Raw genomic sequence first — 20,878 nt, 5'->3', positions numbered from 1 at the left:
ATCTTCTGTGAGCTATGTGAGTGATAGCAGGCCTGCAACAATTCTGCTGTTATTTTCTGAGCTATTTTCATTGTACAAAGAATAAAATATTAACAGAAAGATAGACAGAAGTGGTGCCTGCCACCAAGCTATTACTTCATAGACATTGCCACAGAAGACAAATTAACCAAACAAAACATACTTTATTGTGGTAGGTTGAGTTTTGAGTCAATTTTCCAGTTGAAACACTTGTATGGAAGCAACTACTGGCCTGCCTTGGAGTGCACAGTCCAGTGCACACAGAGGGAGGGTGAGCTCAAGACAGGACTAGCAGGGCTGCGTGAATAGGCTGAGAGCAAAACCGGGGACTCCTGTAAACTGTGTTCTACTTTTGGCATCAGGACACAAAAGAACTTTTTCTAGGAAGCTTGACTGGGAGTCAGAGTAGAGCTTCTAATGGATTTAAGACAGAGGAAGAGCAGAGAAACAAAAAAATTGACATTAAGTGGGTGATTAAACGCATGAACCAGATCAGATAGCAAGAAAGAGAAGGGTAAGCAAGCAACTAAGTCATAGCAAGATCTCTAGAGTCTATGCAACCTCTGGAACATTGCAGATTTTCCAGATTCCATGTGAACTGAGATTTTGAGGATTGTCTCATTAGTTACCACCGAGTTGTAACCATGAAAATAAGCCCAGAAATGGTTCCAGAACAGCTCATGCTATGCAAAGGAATATAACAAAATGGCATAAAAGGATCTAGATGCCATGCAAAAAGAAGGAGCCTTTTAAAAATTGTCTGAATGGAAGCTGTTTAGGACTTGATCCCGTCCTTTATTTGTTGAGAGGGAAAGAAAAAACACGCATACACTTTCTCTGATGTCTTTCATGTGATTTTAGGGCTTTAACTGGTGAATGGACAACACTGACGTGGCATCACGTTTCTCATTCAGCTTTAACATAAGACATATGCAAGTTATTTTTGTTTGTATTGGGCTGGCAGATGCGTCCATTTGAAAAAAATATTCAATGGGAAGCTTACTAGACAATGACGCAACACAATGTGCAGTGCCAAAGCAAACTTTGTGTCTGTTTCTTTTCACAATGACATTAAATGAGTTGGAAATAAATCCACTGAAGTGACTGGAATTACACTCATCTAGAAAACAAGCTCAAGTGAGACTCCCACATAGCGTCTTTGCACAAGCAGGGAAGCCAAGAGGTCCTTGTTCTTCAGGACCTTCTTTCTCCCTGCCCCATTAGGGGTTTAGGGAAGTGCTATGCCACTAAGAATGACTAAGGTGTATATTTCAGTGGGGATTTCATCTCCTCTCCTGCCTTTGAACACCCTGAATTTCACGGGAAGGAGATGACATGATTTGTTACTCTCTTAGCAAGGATTTTACTCAAAGCCCTGTACAAAAAAACATAAAACACAGCCCACAGATTTTCCAAGTCTTATGAAAGAAACCTAAAGAAGTAAAGCACCTTTAGACTCCTTGCTTTGTCACAAACTTTCTGCCTTTAGCTCTTTCAAATTAATAGTAGTGGTACCAACATTATATGTGTATGATTTCCACCTCCTGCTGAGACATGGAAAGACCTTGCACTATAACTCACCCTCGAAAAGGCTCTACATCAGCAAACTTCCCATCATCCAGGTCCTGGCTTTGCTCTCCTCTTAAAAATAGCAAGGCTGTTCAGTCCTATGCTTCCTACCTAGGAAGCTTGCCTACAGAGGCCCCCTGTCAGCAAAGGTCTTTATACTTCACTAAAAAGCATAAAACAGCCTTTTCCCCTCTCTAAATCTCAGAACAAGTGTTTCTGTTATATCACTACTGCAAATGCTGCTCAGTCCCTGGAGAGGTAGTTTAAGATTATGTACACATATGACCAATTTGTAGGGGCTTTTCCTTTCTTGCAGTATTTTAGCAATTATGGTTGCTGCTTCTTTCAGGAAGAATGCATAGAAGATCCATATGAAGCTTCATCTTGTGCAGCCTGGGGCTTTTTTCTCCTATTGCCATTCAGAACACCAAGTCAGAGCTAAAGAACCGTGAACAGAGCTGAGCATTTTTGTAGGATAATGGTTGGACCAGTTCATATATGCTATGAATTTCCTGGATGAAACTTCTTCAGGATGAAGTTCGTTTATAAAATCTGTTAAAATCCTAGTGTAGACTTTTTCCAAGCCAATTTCAGGCTGCAAATCTAAAAACACTTATTGGTATATTTAACTTGATACACATGAGCAGTTCTATTGATTCCCCTTTATATTGAGTTCAGTGGAGCTACTCACATGTGTCAGGTTAAGCAAAAGCATAAGTGTTTGTGGGACAGTGATTTAATTGCTCTGATCTCAATTTTTTTTTAGCTGTTCTTTGTGAAGGATTAACTGCTGGAGGAAACCACCAAACGGGGCAGTACATTTTCCAGCTCCGGTATTTTGAAATTAAGTTTGCAAGCATCTCCTGGAAATATGCTTCACCAGCCCAAGGCAACTTAACTAAGAGGTAACTGGGTGAAATGTATCAGCCTGAAACAGGCAGGAAATCAGACTAACAGTACTCTTTCCCATCTTAAACATAGTGGTCCTCTGGAAAAATAAAATCAATCCTAAATATCTGACTCTAGCATCCTTTTGGATCTTATATCTGTATGTTTTTATACCTATATTTGCACATATATACAATATATATTCAAATATATGATGTGATAACACACATATTTCTACATAGTTTATGTTCATACTACATATACTTGCTTCAGACTGAAGGTAAGAGACGGAATATTGCACATATGATAGAATAATCTGGAAATATTTATGCCTTTGATTTTTCTTGCCTCTTTCAAAGCAATTACGTGTTTGCTGCCCCAAAATATTGATAATCCAGCACAAAGTTCTACCTTGCTCTCATTCCTTTTTAACATTAAAGACTGCTGTTGGCTTTTCCTGCCGCCTCAGTAGCTTGAACATTAAGAGGAAAGACTGAACACTGTAGCTGTTTCTCAGTGTACACCAGCCTTCTCTCATGCTGACCATGTTCAAGAAACTGCACTAGGAATTTTCTTTTTTCTGCTGAGAAGGAGAGGATGAAGGACGAAAGAATGACCAATTATAAACTCTGTTGTCTTTAGATGAAAGAACCTTTTTGTGGTGTTCTTCAATCTCTTGTTTGGGCTGTCAACAGCAATTTGATAAAGAATGTTCCTATGTCTGACCTGTTTTTTCAAGATAGTAACCTATATTGTGTATCATCTAAAGCCAGGGGATAAGCATCCATTATACTCTGTACCGCTGTTCCTGCAAGCTGAGCGTAGCCTTTAAAACCCAGATAAGTTGATTGATAGTTGTGTTGAGAAAGCTGCTACTAACGATATTTTAGTTAAAGGGGAAAAAAATTAAAGTTTCTTTAATCTGATTCTCCCCCACCCCCAACACTACACTTCAGAGGCCAAAGCTCATGATAACTGTTTTGTGGTGAATGGTCAATTGTTACAAAATTCTAATTGGTTCTGGGTCAGTCCCTTTGAAATGGCTGCTGTGCTCTAGTAATTTTTTCAATTAATTCTTAACAACTGACAAAACTTTGGATCTTGTCAAAAATCGTTCAGATTTTTATAGTAGGCAAGAACACGGAACAAGATTAGCCTGGATTAAGAAAGATTCCTACATACATTATCACCAAGGTTATAATTATAGTTTAGCTCTCTTTTTTTCTTTCAAAATAATGATTAACTAGCCCAGCAGGGTTTTCTTCCCTGTAAGTACTTACTGAATACTTTTATAAGGATAAATTGGAGAAATGCATACATTTACAGTTGATTTATGAATAAATTGGGCAAATGCAAGGTTCAGATAGGAATCTTATCAGACGTATTTTCATAGAAGTGGATTTTTGGACACAGACAAGTCTTGTGCAGAGCAGACCTGTTAGCCTATCTTATGCCATAAGTCAAGAAGTGACCAAGGACCAGTTCACCAGCAGTGTTACTCAGAGAAGCCTCAAGACTAACTGTTTTTCTATTGAGTTCAGACTTCAAAGAGGAGGAGCATGTTGAAGGACAAAGTCAAACCACAACTTCTTTCACCAGAAAGTCCTCAGACAGACGATGAAATTACCTTTCAGGTCTCTTTTCTACAGCAAAAATTAGCTCTGAGTCTAGGGGCTGGTTATATCAATTGTTTGCTTGTAAGACAAGCAGATAAATATGAAAAACTGTCTGGATTTTTGTATTGGTCCTTCTTTAAGCAGAAATCATAGAAGCATACAGATATATCAGATCACAAGAGATGTTAAATCAAAAGTTCATTAGTAAATCAGATTAGATTATAGGCACCAAATTACCTGTAACTATTGTCACAAAATTGCTAAACTATCAGGAAAGCTTAATTGTTTACACAGGATCTAGTTCATAGCTCTGTCATTTGTTCATGAAGCCCGAAAAGATGAAGTTTGAGTCCTCTGCAGCTCTGGACTCAGGTGCAAATCCTTCTATCACAACTCAAGCACACTGGCTTAACTGAAGTTGTCCTTACACCTGAGCATAAGTAGTCAGCCACTACACTGAGAAGAGATCAGCTTTAACCCACTTCATGCATTTTCAGCCAGCTTGACCTGCTCCACACTTTCTGTACAAAGACCTATTCTGATAGTGGTTTAATGAACTCATTTTGATCAGGTTCATGTAAAAACAAAATCTCACCATTGGTAATATCCAATACATAGGTTACAATGTAAATTAAATGTGTTTTAATCTAACAAGAAATAAAGGTCACTGATAAGTCTGCAGACTGGTAACGTTCACTAAATCCTTATTTTCCAAATGCTATAAATACATTGTTCCCTTCCCCTACTTTGGGTTTTATTTCCATTCTTACACAGAAAATCAAAAAAGTGAATTTCTGACTTCTTTTTCAAGACTCAATTATTTCCTTGGTTCCTGGTATAATCACTACTATTGATGGTAACTTTTCATGCCATTGGTACATCTTATTTTCCTTTATATGCAACTGGCATCCCAATTCTGAAAGATTTTTCTCAGAATTACTCCAACAGGAGTTTTTCCACGTGAAGAGCTTGCAGAATTGAGCTCTTAATTATGAAAGGAATCTGGTTTCTAATAGCAATGTGTTTCCTTCTCAGGATCTACAAATGGAACTTCGATGGTATTCAATCTGACATTTTTAGATTCCAAAAGATTTTTAAACAGGCTTCAGTCTCCTTCCCAAGAGTGTGGCAACTTCTGCACAGTTCAGTTTCTATTTTCCAAGTTCTCAAGAGTTTTCATTACCTCAACTATTGATAAAAAATGCAAGTGTGTGTTACTTCTTCAACAGAGTTGAATAAGTCATGGAGAAAGGGAGATTTCTCTCTCTTTTCAGGGAATGATAACGGAATTATGGTAAAACATGAATACTGTTAACAGCGTTTCAGTCACGCTTTAGACTTTTATTTCATGCTCCAGAGAGCAGTTGTGGAAGTCTGTCAAAGTGCAGAGGTGGGTTATTCAGAGTTAATTCTTGCTGGTCATGTCAGACTCCATTTGTTACACTTGTAAATGTAACATTGCACTACTCAACTTTTTGCTTGTGAACTAATCCATGGAGTACTTCCAAAAATATAATTAAAACCAATATTGATTTCACCATATTGTCATTTGAAATACTGCTTGAACAGTCTGCATGCATTGACTTATGCAATAACATGAGGCTGGAGAGGCTGGATTTTGTAGATATCCAGGTGCCTTCAAAGGCCAAAGCATAACTTTTGGTTGGGTTAGCCCCTAACATGACAAGAAGCCAGCCTTAAATCCAAGAACCAAACACAGCTTTGAATAGTGAAATTTGTGCAAAATGTTCAAAAGGATCAGAATTTTACTTCTCTCTAATCCATGTTGGTCTTTTTTTAATCTGTTAATGGAAAAATTTTACAGCACTACAAATATTATGATTCTCAAAATGTTCCTATTCCAAAGAAAGCTGTCAAAAAGTGGACAAAGAACACAAGTATTTGAGATTCAGTTTCTCTAACTGGTCAAAATTTGATTTCTACTTCAGATATTTGAAAATTTATTCAGTTGATCTAAATTCTTTCTCCTCTTTTATGAAAAAAAAAAAGCTTTATTTCAAACCACAAAATTAGCACTTGTCATATTGAAAATGTTGCATCTAAAAATTCTGATGATTTTACAGTATTTCCAGCATGCCCAAGGGCAAAGTATTCCAGCCAAATGCTCCCTTTCCCATGATGGGTTTCAGGTGAATCAGCATTTATAATTAAAGAAGTATTTTGCTGAAAAATTTCTTACCACATCTGCAGCAAGTATTCCTGTGTGAGGGGAAATAATAAAATGAAAATATGAACCTTGAGATTCTCTGTAGGACCTGGGGTCTCATCCTCAGCTTGTTACAGATTACCTACATAACCCTGAACATCTTGGCTGGTTATCCTTTTCTTCTAATTGACCCCTTTCCGGTTTTCTCATCCTGGGGTCAATATTAGCTACTGAATACATAGCAAGGCAATATATATTATTTAAGACCAAATTAGCCACCAAAGCATCCTCACATCCTGGCAGGGACAATTAGATCACAGAATCACAGAATGGTTTGGGTTGGAAGGGACCTTAAAGATTATCCAGTTCCAACCCCCTTCCACAGGCAGGGACATGTTCCACTAGACCAGGTTGCTCAAAGCCACATCCAGCTTGGCCTTGAACACTGCCAGGGATGGGGCAGCCACAGCTTCTCTGAGCAACCTGTGCCAGTGTCTCACCACCCTCACAGTAAAGAATTTCTTCTTCTGGATTCTTTATTGCTGATTTTCTTCTGTTCTTCAGGTGCAGGAAAGACCTCAACCTTGGTCAAGTATGCAGAGAAATTTGCTGATCTGAAGTTCCTTTACATTACATTTAATAAAGCTGTTGCAGAAAGGGGAAAAAGTGTCTTCCCTAGAAACGTTACGTGCAAGACAGGGAGGGGCTGCTGGGAAATGTGGTGCTCCAAGGCAGCCTTGGCTGCAGTGATCGGGAGGTGGAATTAGGTCTGCTGGTCAGAAGCAATAGTGCACAGAGGACACCAGCACCAGCTCTGAAAACCTACTAGACTGATTAACAGATTATACATTTTACCTTTGACAGCCCATTTCTTGCTCAGCGGTGCTACAAGGAAATTGGCATGAATCTGAGTCCACGCTACACCTTTCCTAGAGATTACATAGCCCTCGTAGTACATATGTTCCCCTCACATCCATCTTCCACCTTCTGCCCTAAGGAATTATGCTAATTTTCCAGTCATTCCCATCTGTTTGCAAATAACAAAGATGCACAATCAAAATGCTCATGCATATGTTACATGAAGATGTAATAGACGTTACATATGTAACCATAGAAATCTTCACTGATAGATGTTTCTGTTTTGCTTATCTGTATTTGGTGACATCTGGGCTCTCCCTAGCTGGATTCTGTTTTCCAACACACACACAGTGAGAAAGCTGGAATAGATTTCAAGATACTTCATATTTACTCAGCAGAGGATTTCTAACCACCCCACCAGTATCCTTGCTTATGTGCAACAAACTTGTATTTTTCAGCCTTAAGATCATAGCCAAGATGGGTCCCATTTTGCTGTGTTAAATACATAATAAATTATATTTCTTCTCTACCATTTTCCCTTGGACATAATATTTAGGGCAGTGGGGTCACTGGCAAAATGCTCTTGAGAGACATGCTGCTTACTTGAAAATAAGGGTAGGAGCCATAGATCTGCTTCTGTGAGCAAAATATGTGGTGTTATCGATATACTGTGGTTAGATTGCATAGTGGAAGTGGAAGTGAGATAGCTATATTGACAGACAGACAGGTAGATAGGTGGGGAGATAAAAGGATTCATTCTATAAATAGAATTAAACAATATATTAAAACACTCACCTTAAACAACAATAATTCAGAAAATTGACATGGTGTTGCAGCATATTCTGTCACTGAAACATAAAGAAAAGGGGAGAGAGTAAATTTTTTTAAACTTTGATTGTACATCACCATCTTAGGTACTACTTCCCTGTACTACTTCACTACATAGACCATGTACTTCATGAGTATATGGTCTATGCATTTGGAAGAAAACAAAACAGATCACACACAATAAATACTGCAGGAAAGGGTAAAGAAAAGCCACATCAATGATGGAAGGATTGGACAGGATCCCAGTTCATAAGCCTGAAGATGGAAAAGATTACACAAGTCCCAATGACACTGTAAACCTCTTCAAAGTGGATGTTTTAAACAATGTGAAAGTGATCAAACCAAGGAATACAGCCTAAAACTACATGTCGTACAACCCACGCTATTCATTGTGGGGCAGGAGGGAATGGTATCAGACAGAGCAGTTAAGCTATTGGGAGAGAGGTAATGGAGGTAATTGAGGCACCATCACCAGAACTATTCAATAATAGATTAGATAAGTAGTAGAAATAATGTAGGGGAATATCCTGCATGATGCAGGGAGTTGAACTAAATCACCCAGGAGGAGAATAATTGCAATTATAGATCTGTTCCACTGCCACTACAAAACGGTGGTGCCAGGTGCAAGTATTAATTTTATTAAAAACTGAACTGGAATGTACGTACTTTCAAACATAGCCAAAAGCCATATGTATGCTGTGTAGGAATGAGACTAAACCCCATTTCACTGATGTATATGTTATTGTGTTAATTTTAATTTTTGCCAAATTGATGCTGTATGACACTGGAAAAGGTCTTGACCTATAACGTCTGCTGCAGGCAACTCCCTGCTCCTTCATTTCATTCATATTGGGAGAGTGAACAACTTGGCTAGTTATCCCTCTCCTTTAATTGACCCCTTCTCAAGTTTTTTTTCATCCCTGGGTCAATATTAGCTACTAAATGCATAGCAACACAACATATATTGTTTAACGCCAAATTGGTCACCAAAGCACCCTCACATGCTGGCAGGGACAATTAGATCTGCTGGTCAGAAGAAATAGTGGAGATAGAACCAGTTCTGAAAACTTACTAGAGCGGTGAACAGGTTATACACTTTACCTTTGACAGCATGTTTCAATATGTAAATCTGAGATTTCACTGTAGTTTTTTGCATGCTCATTAAAAAGGCCCTGGAATAATCTGAGAATATAAAACAAACTGAGAATATAAACAGTAAATTCCTCTGGGCCTTGTAGGAGAAAGCAAAAACAGCAGTGGAAAATTAGCACACATAGCCTTTCACAAGATGCAAGAGTTTCTCATTTTCTTTAGCTATTTCTAAAACCATGATGTACAACACATTTCCAGTACGGTCTTGCCTCCACTAAGTTAAGATGTGGTTTTCTTACAATTTTATGGAAAGGAGCACCCCAACTCTCTTTCAGAAAAGACCTCATCAAGAGACACTCTTTCCAATCCACTTGAATTACTTTGGTATCATAACCCCATGGGTTTGCTAGATGTGTTCCTCAGCTTCCAAGCAGATCTGTGAGGGTTAGAGTGATCTAACGAAGTCTGACAATAGCGTTTCACCAAAACACAGCTTCAGAGTGATATGCTGCATGTTTAAAAATGCATGCTTTTCAGAATTTCCCAGGGCCTCTCCCCACATTGCTTTCACTTACAATGTTTCTTGGTGTTTGCTTACAGTAATCCCTGGCCAGATTTCTGGTGGAAGGTGCTTTCAGTTCATCAAGTAGTGTCCTCTGTCACTGTCCTAAGTAGCCGTTTCATAATACAAAGCCAGTGAATTCAACAGAAAACATGAGAATCCATTGATCCTGGTATCTGACCCAGGGCAAAAGATTATACAATAAAGGGACAAGTAGACATATTAGGGACATTTCTCCATTGATTGAGATCAGAATCCAATGACAAAGGGGATTCAATCCAAAGGGGACTGATGTCCTAACTGTACCAGTCATCTGCACCAGCCATCTGCTATTCCTGATAGTGATGCTTATAGATTCTCTGTCTCTCGAGACATGCAAATGCCTGAGAGATCGAGTTTCTGTTAGTAGGAGACTTCATTAAAGGTGGGATTTGTCTTAATAACTGAGTCGCTGCTCTTAATACTTATTTTCAAACCATTTTGCATTTCTAAACCAGAAATCTTCTTTTCAATAAAACATCCTTTTAGGATAAAATTCATCTAGCAAAATAGCACTATGTAAATGTCAAGAAACAATATCTGTGAGCTCCTTAATATGAAGATATAACTGTATTTTCCAGGTACTTTTTCACAGATTTTATGATGCAATCTGTAAGTTCACTATGCTAAGCATACTTCTTTTTTAACTTAGCTGCTGTCTTTTCATCTATTTTGCCTGGATCCCAATTGTACAACTTTTACCACATGGTTATTAAAAGCTTGCTGACACAAGGATATATAAGCTAGTGCCGTTCTCCTTATCCATTAAAAAGTCAGGTTTAGGAATCTGGGGAAGCAGACGCATATGTGAAGTAATTATCTAATAGTGGAAATTGAATGCAGATATTTAGTTACAAATCCACAAATTACAAGCTCTTTTAGAAACACATGCACATCCTACCATACAACATTTCCTACAGAGTAATTAGAGTTTTTTGCATCTATAATTTCACATTAATGGCTCTCTAAGCAAACACTGAAATTACACAGTAATATACCATAACAGCTCCAGACTGGTTCACTTGTGTTGTACAAAAAGGCAAAAAGATAGTTTATGTCACTGCATGCGCCAGAGAAATTGTCAAACAATCTGACATGTACAAAATGTTAGAGACTGACACAAACAAAACTCTTCAGCAGTTAGTATTTTTCAGTGTTCCATTATGTACTAAAGCACATACAAATATATGTAAAAATACATGAACTATGCATGAGTTCTATACTCAGCTGATAACTAGGAATCAGTTTAAAGGTCTGGCAGATTTGGGGAGAAGAGCCAGGATGAAAGCTGATCCAGCTTCAATCAAGAGCTGATCTTCATCAATTGCTAGGATGCCATCCCTACTTGGGTAGAGCCATGCTGGTTCAATAATTTAAATCCAATAGAAGATGACTATGAAGAAGAACTTCCCCAGTTGTTCTTTCATATATGTTTATCCTTTATGAAGAAAATACTCCTGATCTCTGTAAATCTGAGTGCAGAAGTAACGAAAAAGTCAAAACTGTGGGAAAGTATCAGTTGCTTAATAAGGTGTCATTTCTCCCTGTATAATGTTTCACAAACAACTGCTGAAAAATCTTTGAGCAAACCTGAGGGGGTGTTCTGCTCCAACCATACCAACTCAGACATCACTGTCCCAAAGGACACATATGACTGCAGTAGCCTGTGGAGAGCAAAATCTAGATGTGACTCTGTTCAGTGAGGTCTTTACACAAAGCTCTGCCACTGCCTTTGTCCTCAAACCCATCCATCGATTCTGGTCTGACACAACAACAGACAATTGTCCTGGTAGACTCGAGATTTGTATCTGGGATATTGGGTTGCTGACTGCAGATATGGCTCCTGATCCTCTGACCACAGACCTGCTTGTAAAGCAGCCTCCATTGTCCACTAGGTCCTAAAAGGCTCACTGCTGAGCAGTTGAATAATAATCTATTAGCTGCTGCTGTGCTTCAGCCCTCTTCAGAGCTCCCTTCAGTCATGTCTGTGTCTTCCTCTCATGCTTTGTACCTTCTAGCTTACTGCAGATTGTCTGATCTTGCAGACTTCCTCTGCTTGTATATTCTCAATTGCTTTTCATCCAAATAACTTGATGTTGATGATACATCTGGGAACATTGCACTGTTTCACACTGGACATTCCTTTACATTTCATTTTTCTTGGAATGTCTGGTAATGTTTTCTGGTCTCTGTTGGATTTTATATGAAGACTAGTACCAATGTAATGGATTTGTTGAGAGCAGTGAAGAGGCAGGTATGATTATCCCCTCTGTTCACTGATTATATTACAATCACCATTTCCCACTTCAGAACACACTGCCTTCTCTAGAGTTAAATTCTTCTCTGAAAGAAACGCCTTCCTGCTTTTAGAGGCAGAGCATTTCCCAGGTATTGCAGCACAGAATGGGACACAAGGTAAGTAATCTTGATACTATACCATTTGGTGGCCTTTATTTTGGGTAATAGACAGTTTTCAGGGTTTCATTTTAAGCAATTTGTGTGTGATCTTTATTTTAAAGTGACAGATGAACCTCAACAATCACATCTGATGATGTAGAACTGTGTTCAACATCAGTGTTGAATCAAATGTAGATGTAAGGAGCAATAAGTTTCCATGCTTTTACAAGGCTTTCCAGTAAATCTATATCTCATTTTTTCAATATGGTTACTATTTCAGATCATAACTAAGAGGATATTACTACTTCACATACTTTAAAAAGAAAAATATCTTAATGACTCAATCTGACAAATTCAGCTCTAAGTCAGACACAATGTTGTGTCTTTTCTGTGATGCTGTGATGAATTCTTATCTTATCTTCCTTAAACTTGATTAATCTTGCCTAGGTTCAAAGGAGTCTCCCGGGGGAGGTAAGGCTATGACTCCTCTTCCTCTGCCTAATTGTAGTGTAAATCTATGGCAGCTTCCTTGCAGCACATGAATGATTACTGAATTTTGGGATGACACTGCAAGCTTTCCCATAGGCAGATGAAGCCCTACTTTTGCTCATGAACATACAAAAGGGGTGGTAAATTCAATCTTTTTCTAAAAAAGGGAAAGGGAAAACAAGCTACTGTTTCGGTCCAACCAAATAATTAAAGGGGAAAATAGCAAATCCAGGAGCAGGAGAGAAGAAGCAGGTGAGTTTTCTGTACTCTAGATCACACCCAGGCAAGGCCAAAGAGCTATGCTGACTAACTTTTCTCTCACTAGTCTGTATCATACTTCCCCTCACATTCTGGAGGTGAGCCCCAGCCTGATTAGGAGCAGAAGTCCAAATAGCAGGGAAGCTGACAAGAAGGGGTAGAACAACATCCTTGTCCTGGTGCATAAAGATGAATAGGTACACAGCGATCTGAGAACAGCAAAGCAAAACTAAACAGTAGCAAGTGTCTGGATGAGCCACCTGATCAGGAGACTCCAGGGGGAAAACAGTCCTAGGAGACTTTTGCAAAACCTTCCAACAGTGAAGTGAGAAGTAAAAAGGCTTAATCTCCAGCAGAAATAATAGGAAAAACTGCCACAAGCAGCAGTGTGATTGATCATCCAAATCCCAAGGAATTTTACAACATCACAGGTGAGATGAAAATCAAGTTTCAGCCATGTGGGACTTTTACAAAGAGATGGAGAACTTTTTTAAACCTCTGTATTGTACTGTTTCACGAGCAATGCATTTATGTATGTATCAAGCTGCTTTTCAAATATATTTTCCTCTTGAGAAAGGCTGTGTTTGGTTACTATCTTTTTTTTTGGAAGGTTCAGGTGCCAGGTCTTAGCAATATTTGTCTTTTGCTATTCAGTTTATAGAGCATTGTGAGGTAGCCTGTCATCAAGTATATGCCATGCCTAGCTCAGGTAGGAGGTCTAGCTATTCTTCTAAAATACTCACAAAACCCAACAATCTGCAGCACTGTATATGATATTATGATATTTCAATGGAGCATCACTTAAATATGGAAGCACAAAGTTTCTTCCACCCGCTTCACACCCAGCCTCAGTATCTCTTTTCATCGTGTCAAACGTTAACAGAACACTTTTAAACCTCGGCTCCAGTGCTGTTTGGGGTTTGGTTTTTGTTTGGTTTTGTTGGGGTTTTTTTCTTCTCAAATTGTTTGCAAGCTCTCACAGAGGGGTTTTTTGATTATTTTTGTTGCGGTTTGTTTTGGTTTTAAAAGTATCCCATCAATAGATTAGCCAGTGCTAATCCCCTGCTGTACGGTGGCGAGTAGCCATCTCTTCTTGTAAAAAGGAGCGATTTATAATTGCAGATGCAATTGGTTTAAGCTCGAAAAGAAATGTCAGTAATATTCAGTGTGATCCGCACTGACTGCTCAGCTGGGAATCCTGGTACATCCTGAACTTGGTTTTCTTCAGAGAAAGCCTGAGTTACACCCAGTAGCAACAATTTGGTTAATATTTTTGGCCAACGATCTCAAAACCACCAGTTATGCCTTTCTGGGGAACGAATATTTCAGGATGCCTATTAACTTTCCCAGATACCAGGGCGTTTCAGGTGTTCATTGTCATTAACTCCTAAGGATAGCAACTTTGGAGTTGGTCTGCAGCAAGTTGTGAATTCCACTGTGCACTGCAATTATGGCATGCAGAAGATTTGTTTCTGTTGCTTTTCTTATAAAATTAGTCGCTCCATTTTGGGGGTGGTATTTTCTTTGCCTCTCTAACTCCAGAAACAATTCGGACAGCAAATTGATAAAATAGAGAGAATAAGGCTGAACATGGTTTGATAAATGCTGTGAGAAGTGGATTAATTGCCGAGTAGCAACTGTTTATATAAAATATTTCACCACGGAGATGTCTGAGGCTGTGGTTATGTGGAATGGCAGTTTCTTTAATGAATCTTAGTTCCATGCTAAAGAACTAAAGAAAGTGACCTAGTGTTTAGCTGCTGCATCTGATCAAACTTCCATTGACAAGGATTTTGAAAAAGCCGGATTTGCCTCTATAAGTATTGATTAATCTCATGGCGGTAATCGAGTTAGTCTGTATCGACACTGGAAATATTAGAAGTAACAACCAAAGGAAGGTTTCGATGTAGATCATCAGTTAGGAAAAATAGGCACGCACGAACCACATCACATAACTCTTAGATATAGGACACCGGCGCTTATACGTATCTCTAAATGGTTTCAGCCACGAAGTAACTCGCGGATTCAGAGGATCTAATATCTTAATTAAGAATAAATCTCAATTATCATTATAAAGTCAGATCGGAAAAGAAGGGTCTGATGAGTGATGCAAACCCTTAATTCATCTGCCGCACCTTCCCGGGAGCTAAAACCGGGGAAAGCTGACCTGCGAAGCTCGCCCTTCATCGTGTCCACTTCATTTTACTGCCCTTACAACGGCCCCGGTAATATTAATTTTCCAGGGCAAGAGCACCCTGTGAGACTCCTCTTGCTCCTTGACGCTAATCCGAGACCGGTTATAAAGCGCGAGGAGAGGTCATGCAACGCTCCCACATCAGCGCAGCCGTGAGAAAAACCCACAGAGCCGCCGAAGCCGCTTCCCAGGGCTCGGCGGGAGGGGGGACGGCCTCGGCACCGGCTGCCTCGGCACCGGCTCCCCCATGCACGACACCTTGAGGCACCCGGGACCGGCCCGTCCCCGCCGGGGGGAACCGCAACGGGGTCCTCTTGCCCACCGTCCGGACGGGGGTAAGGGCACACCTGCGTTAACTGCTCTCGGAGAGACAAACGGGAGGGGAGTGGGAAAAGGGAAGAAACCCCCTTCTCCTTTAGCCGAAACACCTTCGGGGGCTGTTTTCCCTACTGGGAAACTCGACAAGTTGCCCGCTGTCGCACTCACGTGTTAATTTCGTAATGGCACCATTGTGTTTTTAACCTTTATTTTTTAAATAAAAACCATCGATGCACTCCAGGAAATACCTTTCGTTTGATACTGCCCAGTAGTAACCGTATTGAAAAGGCATGCATTTCAGCTTTTTGAGAAGGTTTATTACCAACCTTTGAATATAAAGCATGTGAACTTGGAAACAAAAGGACGACAAAAGCGCTTGGAGATCTGTAGGAGGGAAAAAAATCTTTTCTCTAGGATGGCAGATAAAACTGTTCTACGAGATTTCGGGGGGCGGGGTTAGCACAAGAAGTGTGAGACAGCTTGTCTTGTTCTGCAAAAAAAACATCAGACGAACCACAAGTTTGAGAACCAGTTAGCACAAAAAGTGTAAAAAAAAGCTTTGATTTGTTCGGGAGGGGAAAAAATAAATCAGAGAAGCCATAGTTTAAGAAACAGATCTGAGGAAAGATGTTTGTAATTTGGTAATGTCAAAGACAGAGAGAAATTAATCTGGGGGATATCAGAGGTGGAGAGTTTGAAGTGGAGGAGCACATGGCGGCCTTCGCTTTTACAAGCTGTATTAAAAGTGACTCGGCTTACGGTACAGAGGCGGCCACGGTGCTGGGGCAGCCTCGGAGATACCGATCTCGTGGTCTGAGGCAGAGCATCAGCTCCCCCGAATACGGGCACGAGATAATTTGGGAGGGAGGGAGGCAGAACACATCCCCGTTTCTTTGGTGGTTCCGTGTTAACTCCTCCATCCTGACCAGAGAAAAAGCGCTGCAAGAACCAGGGCGGGCTGGCAGCGCTCTTTCAAGCTTTACCGAAGTGCCGGCGGCCCACGAACACACGTGCGGGGAGCCCGGGCGACCCCTCCGTGGGACGAGGGACGGCTGCCGCCGGCTGTGGCGAAAGCGGACACCCCACCGACACGACGAGGGCATATATAACACCGGGACGGCCCCCAGCAAGCGGAAAGTCGGGGGCCGAGAGAGAGGCTATACATCCCCGTCCACCAGGCTGAAGTGTTTGCCGGGCCCGGGAAGGCAGAGGTAGGGGATGGCGCTGCCTGGGTAGAGCAGGGGGAACGGCAGCGGCAGCAAGCAGCGACTGAGCAAGGGGCTGTCCTTGTAAATGGCCGGGAAGGAGAGAGCCGCGGCGGCGGCGGGGGGCGGTGGCTCCCCGGGGGGCTCCGCCGGGCCCGGGCCCTCGGGCTCGGTCGACATCTGTCTCTTGAGCTTGTTGCGGCGGTTCTGGAACCAGATCTTCACCTGGGTCTCGGTGAGGTGCAGCGCAGCCGCCAGCCCGGCCCGCTCCGAACTACTCAGGTAGCGCTTCACGTCGAAGGTGGACTCCAGCTGGAAGACCTGGCTCTTGGAGAAGATGGTCCGCGTCTTCTTCCTGCCGCCCGCCGCCGGCGACTTGCCGCTCTCCCCGCCGCAGCCCCCGGCCTCCCGTGGCGGCGGCTGCGGGACCCCGCTCATCCCCTCCGCAGGGAGCGGGGAACCCACCCCGCCGCCACCCTCCGCCTCCGGGCTGAGGCCGCGGTTTTTCTCCTCGTCCCCGAGCCGGCGGGGCTCGCTGCCTGCAACGGCAAAGCACAGCATGAGCTCCCGCCGCCGCCCGCACCCACGCCCGTCATGCACGGCCCGGCTGAGCGCAGGGGAGAGGGGACGGAGCCGAAAAGTGGGGTGGGACACGGAGGGGAAGGGGTTGCCGAGAGCTGCCACGGTCCCCTCCCCTTTCAAAGGGGAGAGGAAGGGTGAAGAGCCTTCAGTAAGGATCTAAGAAAATCTCTCTGCCAGCTGCATGGCAAAGTCAGGGGCTCCTGGACAGAGGACAAACAACCGAGGAGGCCGTGAGGGGCGACAAAACACCCTGGAAAAGCCCCTGGGAGCAGGTTGGTGCCTGTGCGTGTGCCGTTGCCATCTCCGCCCGTCCGTCCGCGGAGCCCCGGTTCCTCCTCCGGCGGCTGCGTGAACGCCGAGGCTGCGTGTGTGTGAGTGCGTGTGGCTGCGTGTGCGCGGTGCCAGCCCGGCCGCGCTGGGGAGGCCGGGCTGCGACTCGACTTGTGAGGCAGCCTGCGGCGGGCTGCCGGCTCTGTACCCGAGTTGCTGGAGCCTTTACTGGAGTCTTGCTCCGCAGGCCCCTCTTCCTCCTCCTCCTTCGGCAGCGCGCAGCGTGCTCTGCCCTGCTCCCGGGCCGGGCGGCGGGGTCCGACCTGCAGGATACTGTCGATGCTGAAGGCCGGCGGCGCGGCCGGGGCCGGCGGTGGGGCTGGGCGGCTGCCCCCGAGCTGCACCATGGCGTGCCGAGCCGAGCCGGAGCCAAGCCGTGCCGAGCCGAGCCGTGCCGCAGGACTGGCTGCGGCGGGAGGGCGGCAGCGGCAGCCGGGGCGGAGGGAAGGCTGGGTCGGGGGAAGGGAGGAGGGGTCGAGGCGGCGGAGGGAGGGGATGGAGCTAGAGGCAGCCAAAGGGCTGAGGACGGGGGGGAGCGGTGCAGGGGAGGGAGAGGGGGAGGGCAGGCGTCAGGGAAGAGAGGGAGCGAAGAGGGAAAAGGAGCAGGAGCTGGAGGGAAGCGGGAAAGGAGGGAGCAAGCGTAGGTGCCCCTTTCCTCTCCCCGAAAGGGCAGCCGCGGCAGCGCAGGGCTGGCTGCTCTCCTGCCAGGTCCTGCACTGCTGGGGTGGAGGGAAGGCAGAGCCAGGCTCTCACGGGGAAAGGCGAGGAGGAGGTGGGATGGCAAGATGGAGATCTCTGGATGGAAGGAGAAGGATGGAGGGAGAGAACTGGAAATGAGAGCAGGGATGGGGAGAAGTGCGGCAAGGAAAAGCAGTGATGGCGGTGAGAGAGGGCAGGAGGGAAAACGGAAGCTGAGAGCCAGAGAAACCCTTCCGTGTGTTTGTACAGCACCTGTACCACCCCAGACAGTCTGCCGAGGGCATTTGTTGCAGATTATGAGGCAGCTGTAAAGAGGTGGGGGGCCCTTGGGAAGGGCAATTCAGGCAGCCCGAGTCCCTTCCCTGTGGTCCTTCCACCTGCAGACCTTCAGTCGAATTCCCCTGGGGAGAAAGGTATCCCCTTTCCTTCCAAGGAGCTCCGTGGTGTCAGACCACCCCGAAATCCACACACGTACACACACCCGTGGGTCTACAGAGCCCTTCCGTAGTTTTCAAGAGCTAAAAGTTGTATGAAACACCGCAGTTGGTACGGGATGGTGAGCTGCAGGGGTGCACTTACGGAGTGTCTTTGGGGGATGGAGAAGCATTCGCCTGTGGGAGATGCTGTGAGACTTGGAGCAGGATGGGTGTGTTTCTCCGTATAACAGAGAACTTTTTGTCCCTACCACCTACAAGCACTGCAACGTTTTAAAACCCGTTTGCACGACCCAAGATCCAGCGACTCTAGAGTCACCATCCGTTCTGGATCGCAGGGAGCCCCCTCCCTCCCTGCGACCATGTGTAAAGCCAGGGAAATGTTTCCAACCGACTTTTAAGAGGCCTTTTAGTCCTATTCTCGAGGTTTCCACCACGAAAACTGCTGAGGGCAAGCGAGAAGCCCTTGAAAAACAGTTGACAATAGAAGTGCTGACAGGCTCTTAAATATTGTGATGCCAGAGATTCTGAGAGCTAAAATCGGAGCATCTTAAGGCGTTAATCTTTAACGCGCTGGTACTTGAGAGAGCGGGTTTCAGCTCTTTTTCATGAAAATTCGTTTCGCTTTACAAATGCACTCAGATTTTAGTGCAGCCGTCTTCTGGAGAGCTGTACGGTTTCCACCAGGCGGAAAAGTGTATATATATATATATCCGTCTTCCATTAACACTATTATTGGCCAAATGCCCGAACTTGTTGCAATTTCCTGTACAAGCTGGTGGTTCTGATGGAGCGAAACGTCCCTTTAAGAGAGAGCGAAAGGGCGAGGGAAGAGACAGGGAACAGTGGTACAAAATGCGAAGAAGTAGCTGGAAAGATAAGTTAGGAAATTCTGCGTGAGCTGGTACAATTTGGGGCACTTGGATGCCAAGTGGGGTCGGTCTTTGCCCTGCGATCTTGTCTCGGCCTCCTTCCCCACTGTCTGTGCGCGGGGCACATCCCAGGTGCTCACATCTGTTCTTGCTGCAAACCATTTCCCTTTTAGTCTAGCAGAAATCCATCTTAAAAACATCAAACGCATTAACTCGGTGTGTTTTCCTAGAAGACGTTTTCTTGGAAGAAAAAGGAAAACTTTAAGAAGGCAGAAAATAAGAAGGAAATTGAAGAAGGAGGCATAAGTTTCAACGCCTAACTTTTTTCACCGCGGCCCCCTCCACACTCTGAACAGTCTGAGACCAGCGCTGGGAGACCCTGCCCGCTAACAGTCCGCTGGGAAAGGTCTGTCCTCCTTTCCTAGCCCCATTTGGCCGCTTTACAAACCCGATTTTGTTGTCCCGGATGAACCTTGTGCACCGAGGGAGCACACTACAGCCCGGATCATCCCAGCCACTGGGGCAGGTTGGAATCAATTCACTGGCGACAAGAGAATGGGATGCCTTCTGGGGTCCCGCCCCGTGCAGCAGGTCCTACAAGCCAGACACGCACCGTGATCCTCGTGCCCTCTCCTAGTGTCCTCCCTTATCTTCAGGGAAGATATAAAGACTTGGCTTCGCATGTCAACAAATAGAGCCGTATCCTGCAACATCCAACCAACCGCCTACAGAGTGCACCCCCACGGAGGGTGTCGCCCCTCCTGGGCCCGCTGCAGGTCCCCAGCAACCCTTCCGAGCCGCATTTGGCCCAAAACTGATGGGGAGCGATGGTGTCCGACGAGGTGGGAAACCTCGCCGGAAGCCAGAGGCTTTGCCAGGTGAATGGTTCATCCAAGCTCGGCCAAGGGCAGCTTTGCCTGGGCTCTCCGAGCATTGGTTGAGCCAGAAAAGAGGGTCTCGCTGACGGAGTGGATCCCCCGCAGCACTGCCCCACACGATCGCTGATCACTCCCCAGGTGGACACTCCGAAAGGCCGTCCGTTTAAAGTATCAATTTTCCTTACAATGGGTAGGCATTTCCCGACACTGGTACTTTTTAATCCCGCGCTTCATTTGTATTTTATCTGGGGGGAATCTTGTCGCCTGGACGTGTCACGACAAGGAGGCCGGTACCGCAGAGCAGCAGTACATGAAGAGCGACCCTTTTTCTTTGAATAATATATTCCTGTATTAGAAGTTAACATCATGCTGAGTGGAAACCTTTTACCTGGGAAAAGCTTTTTACCAGAAATCACCCGGCAGACATATCTTCATTTCCATTTTAGCTCAGAGCACAAAAAGTTTCCTATTCCAAATCTAAATCTGATGGAAATGAAATCTAATTATATTCCCCAGAAACGCCGAAGAGCCCGGGCTCGCTTGGCTTATGGAACCGGGCTTGGTTTATCCCCCGGTGTACTCGAG

General features: G+C 44.0%; 1 protein-coding gene across 1 annotated transcript; it reads right to left on the bottom strand.

The window, feature by feature from the left end:
* Positions 1-16,450: 16,450 nt before the first annotated feature.
* Positions 16,451-17,757, bottom strand: LOC115610982 (homeobox protein HMX1-like). The gene is made up of 2 exons (XM_030493207.1): positions 17,559-17,757; positions 16,451-17,037 (listed from the first exon to the last, which is right to left on the bottom strand). The coding sequence occupies exons 1-2, from the start codon at positions 17,755-17,757 to the stop codon at positions 16,451-16,453; spliced, it is 786 nt and encodes a 261-aa protein (XP_030349067.1).
* Between the last annotated feature and the right edge of the window lie 3,121 nt (positions 17,758-20,878).

Source organism: Strigops habroptila, chromosome 7, assembly GCF_004027225.2.
Source record: "Strigops habroptila isolate Jane chromosome 7, bStrHab1.2.pri, whole genome shotgun sequence".
Lineage (NCBI taxonomy): Eukaryota > Metazoa > Chordata > Aves > Psittaciformes > Psittacidae > Strigops > Strigops habroptila.
The sequence above is the reverse complement of the archived record's forward strand: the minus strand, read 5'-3'. Positions and strand labels throughout refer to the sequence as shown.

Coding starts and splice junctions, on each gene's coding strand:
- LOC115610982 (XM_030493207.1), bottom strand. CDS start 17,757: ATGGTGCAGCTCGGGGGCAGCCGCCCAGCCCCACCGCCGGCCCCGGCC. Junction 17,038..17,558: donor TAAAGGCTCCAGCAACTCGG/GTACAGAGCCGG, acceptor TTGCCGTTGCAG/GCAGCGAGCCCCGCCGGCTC.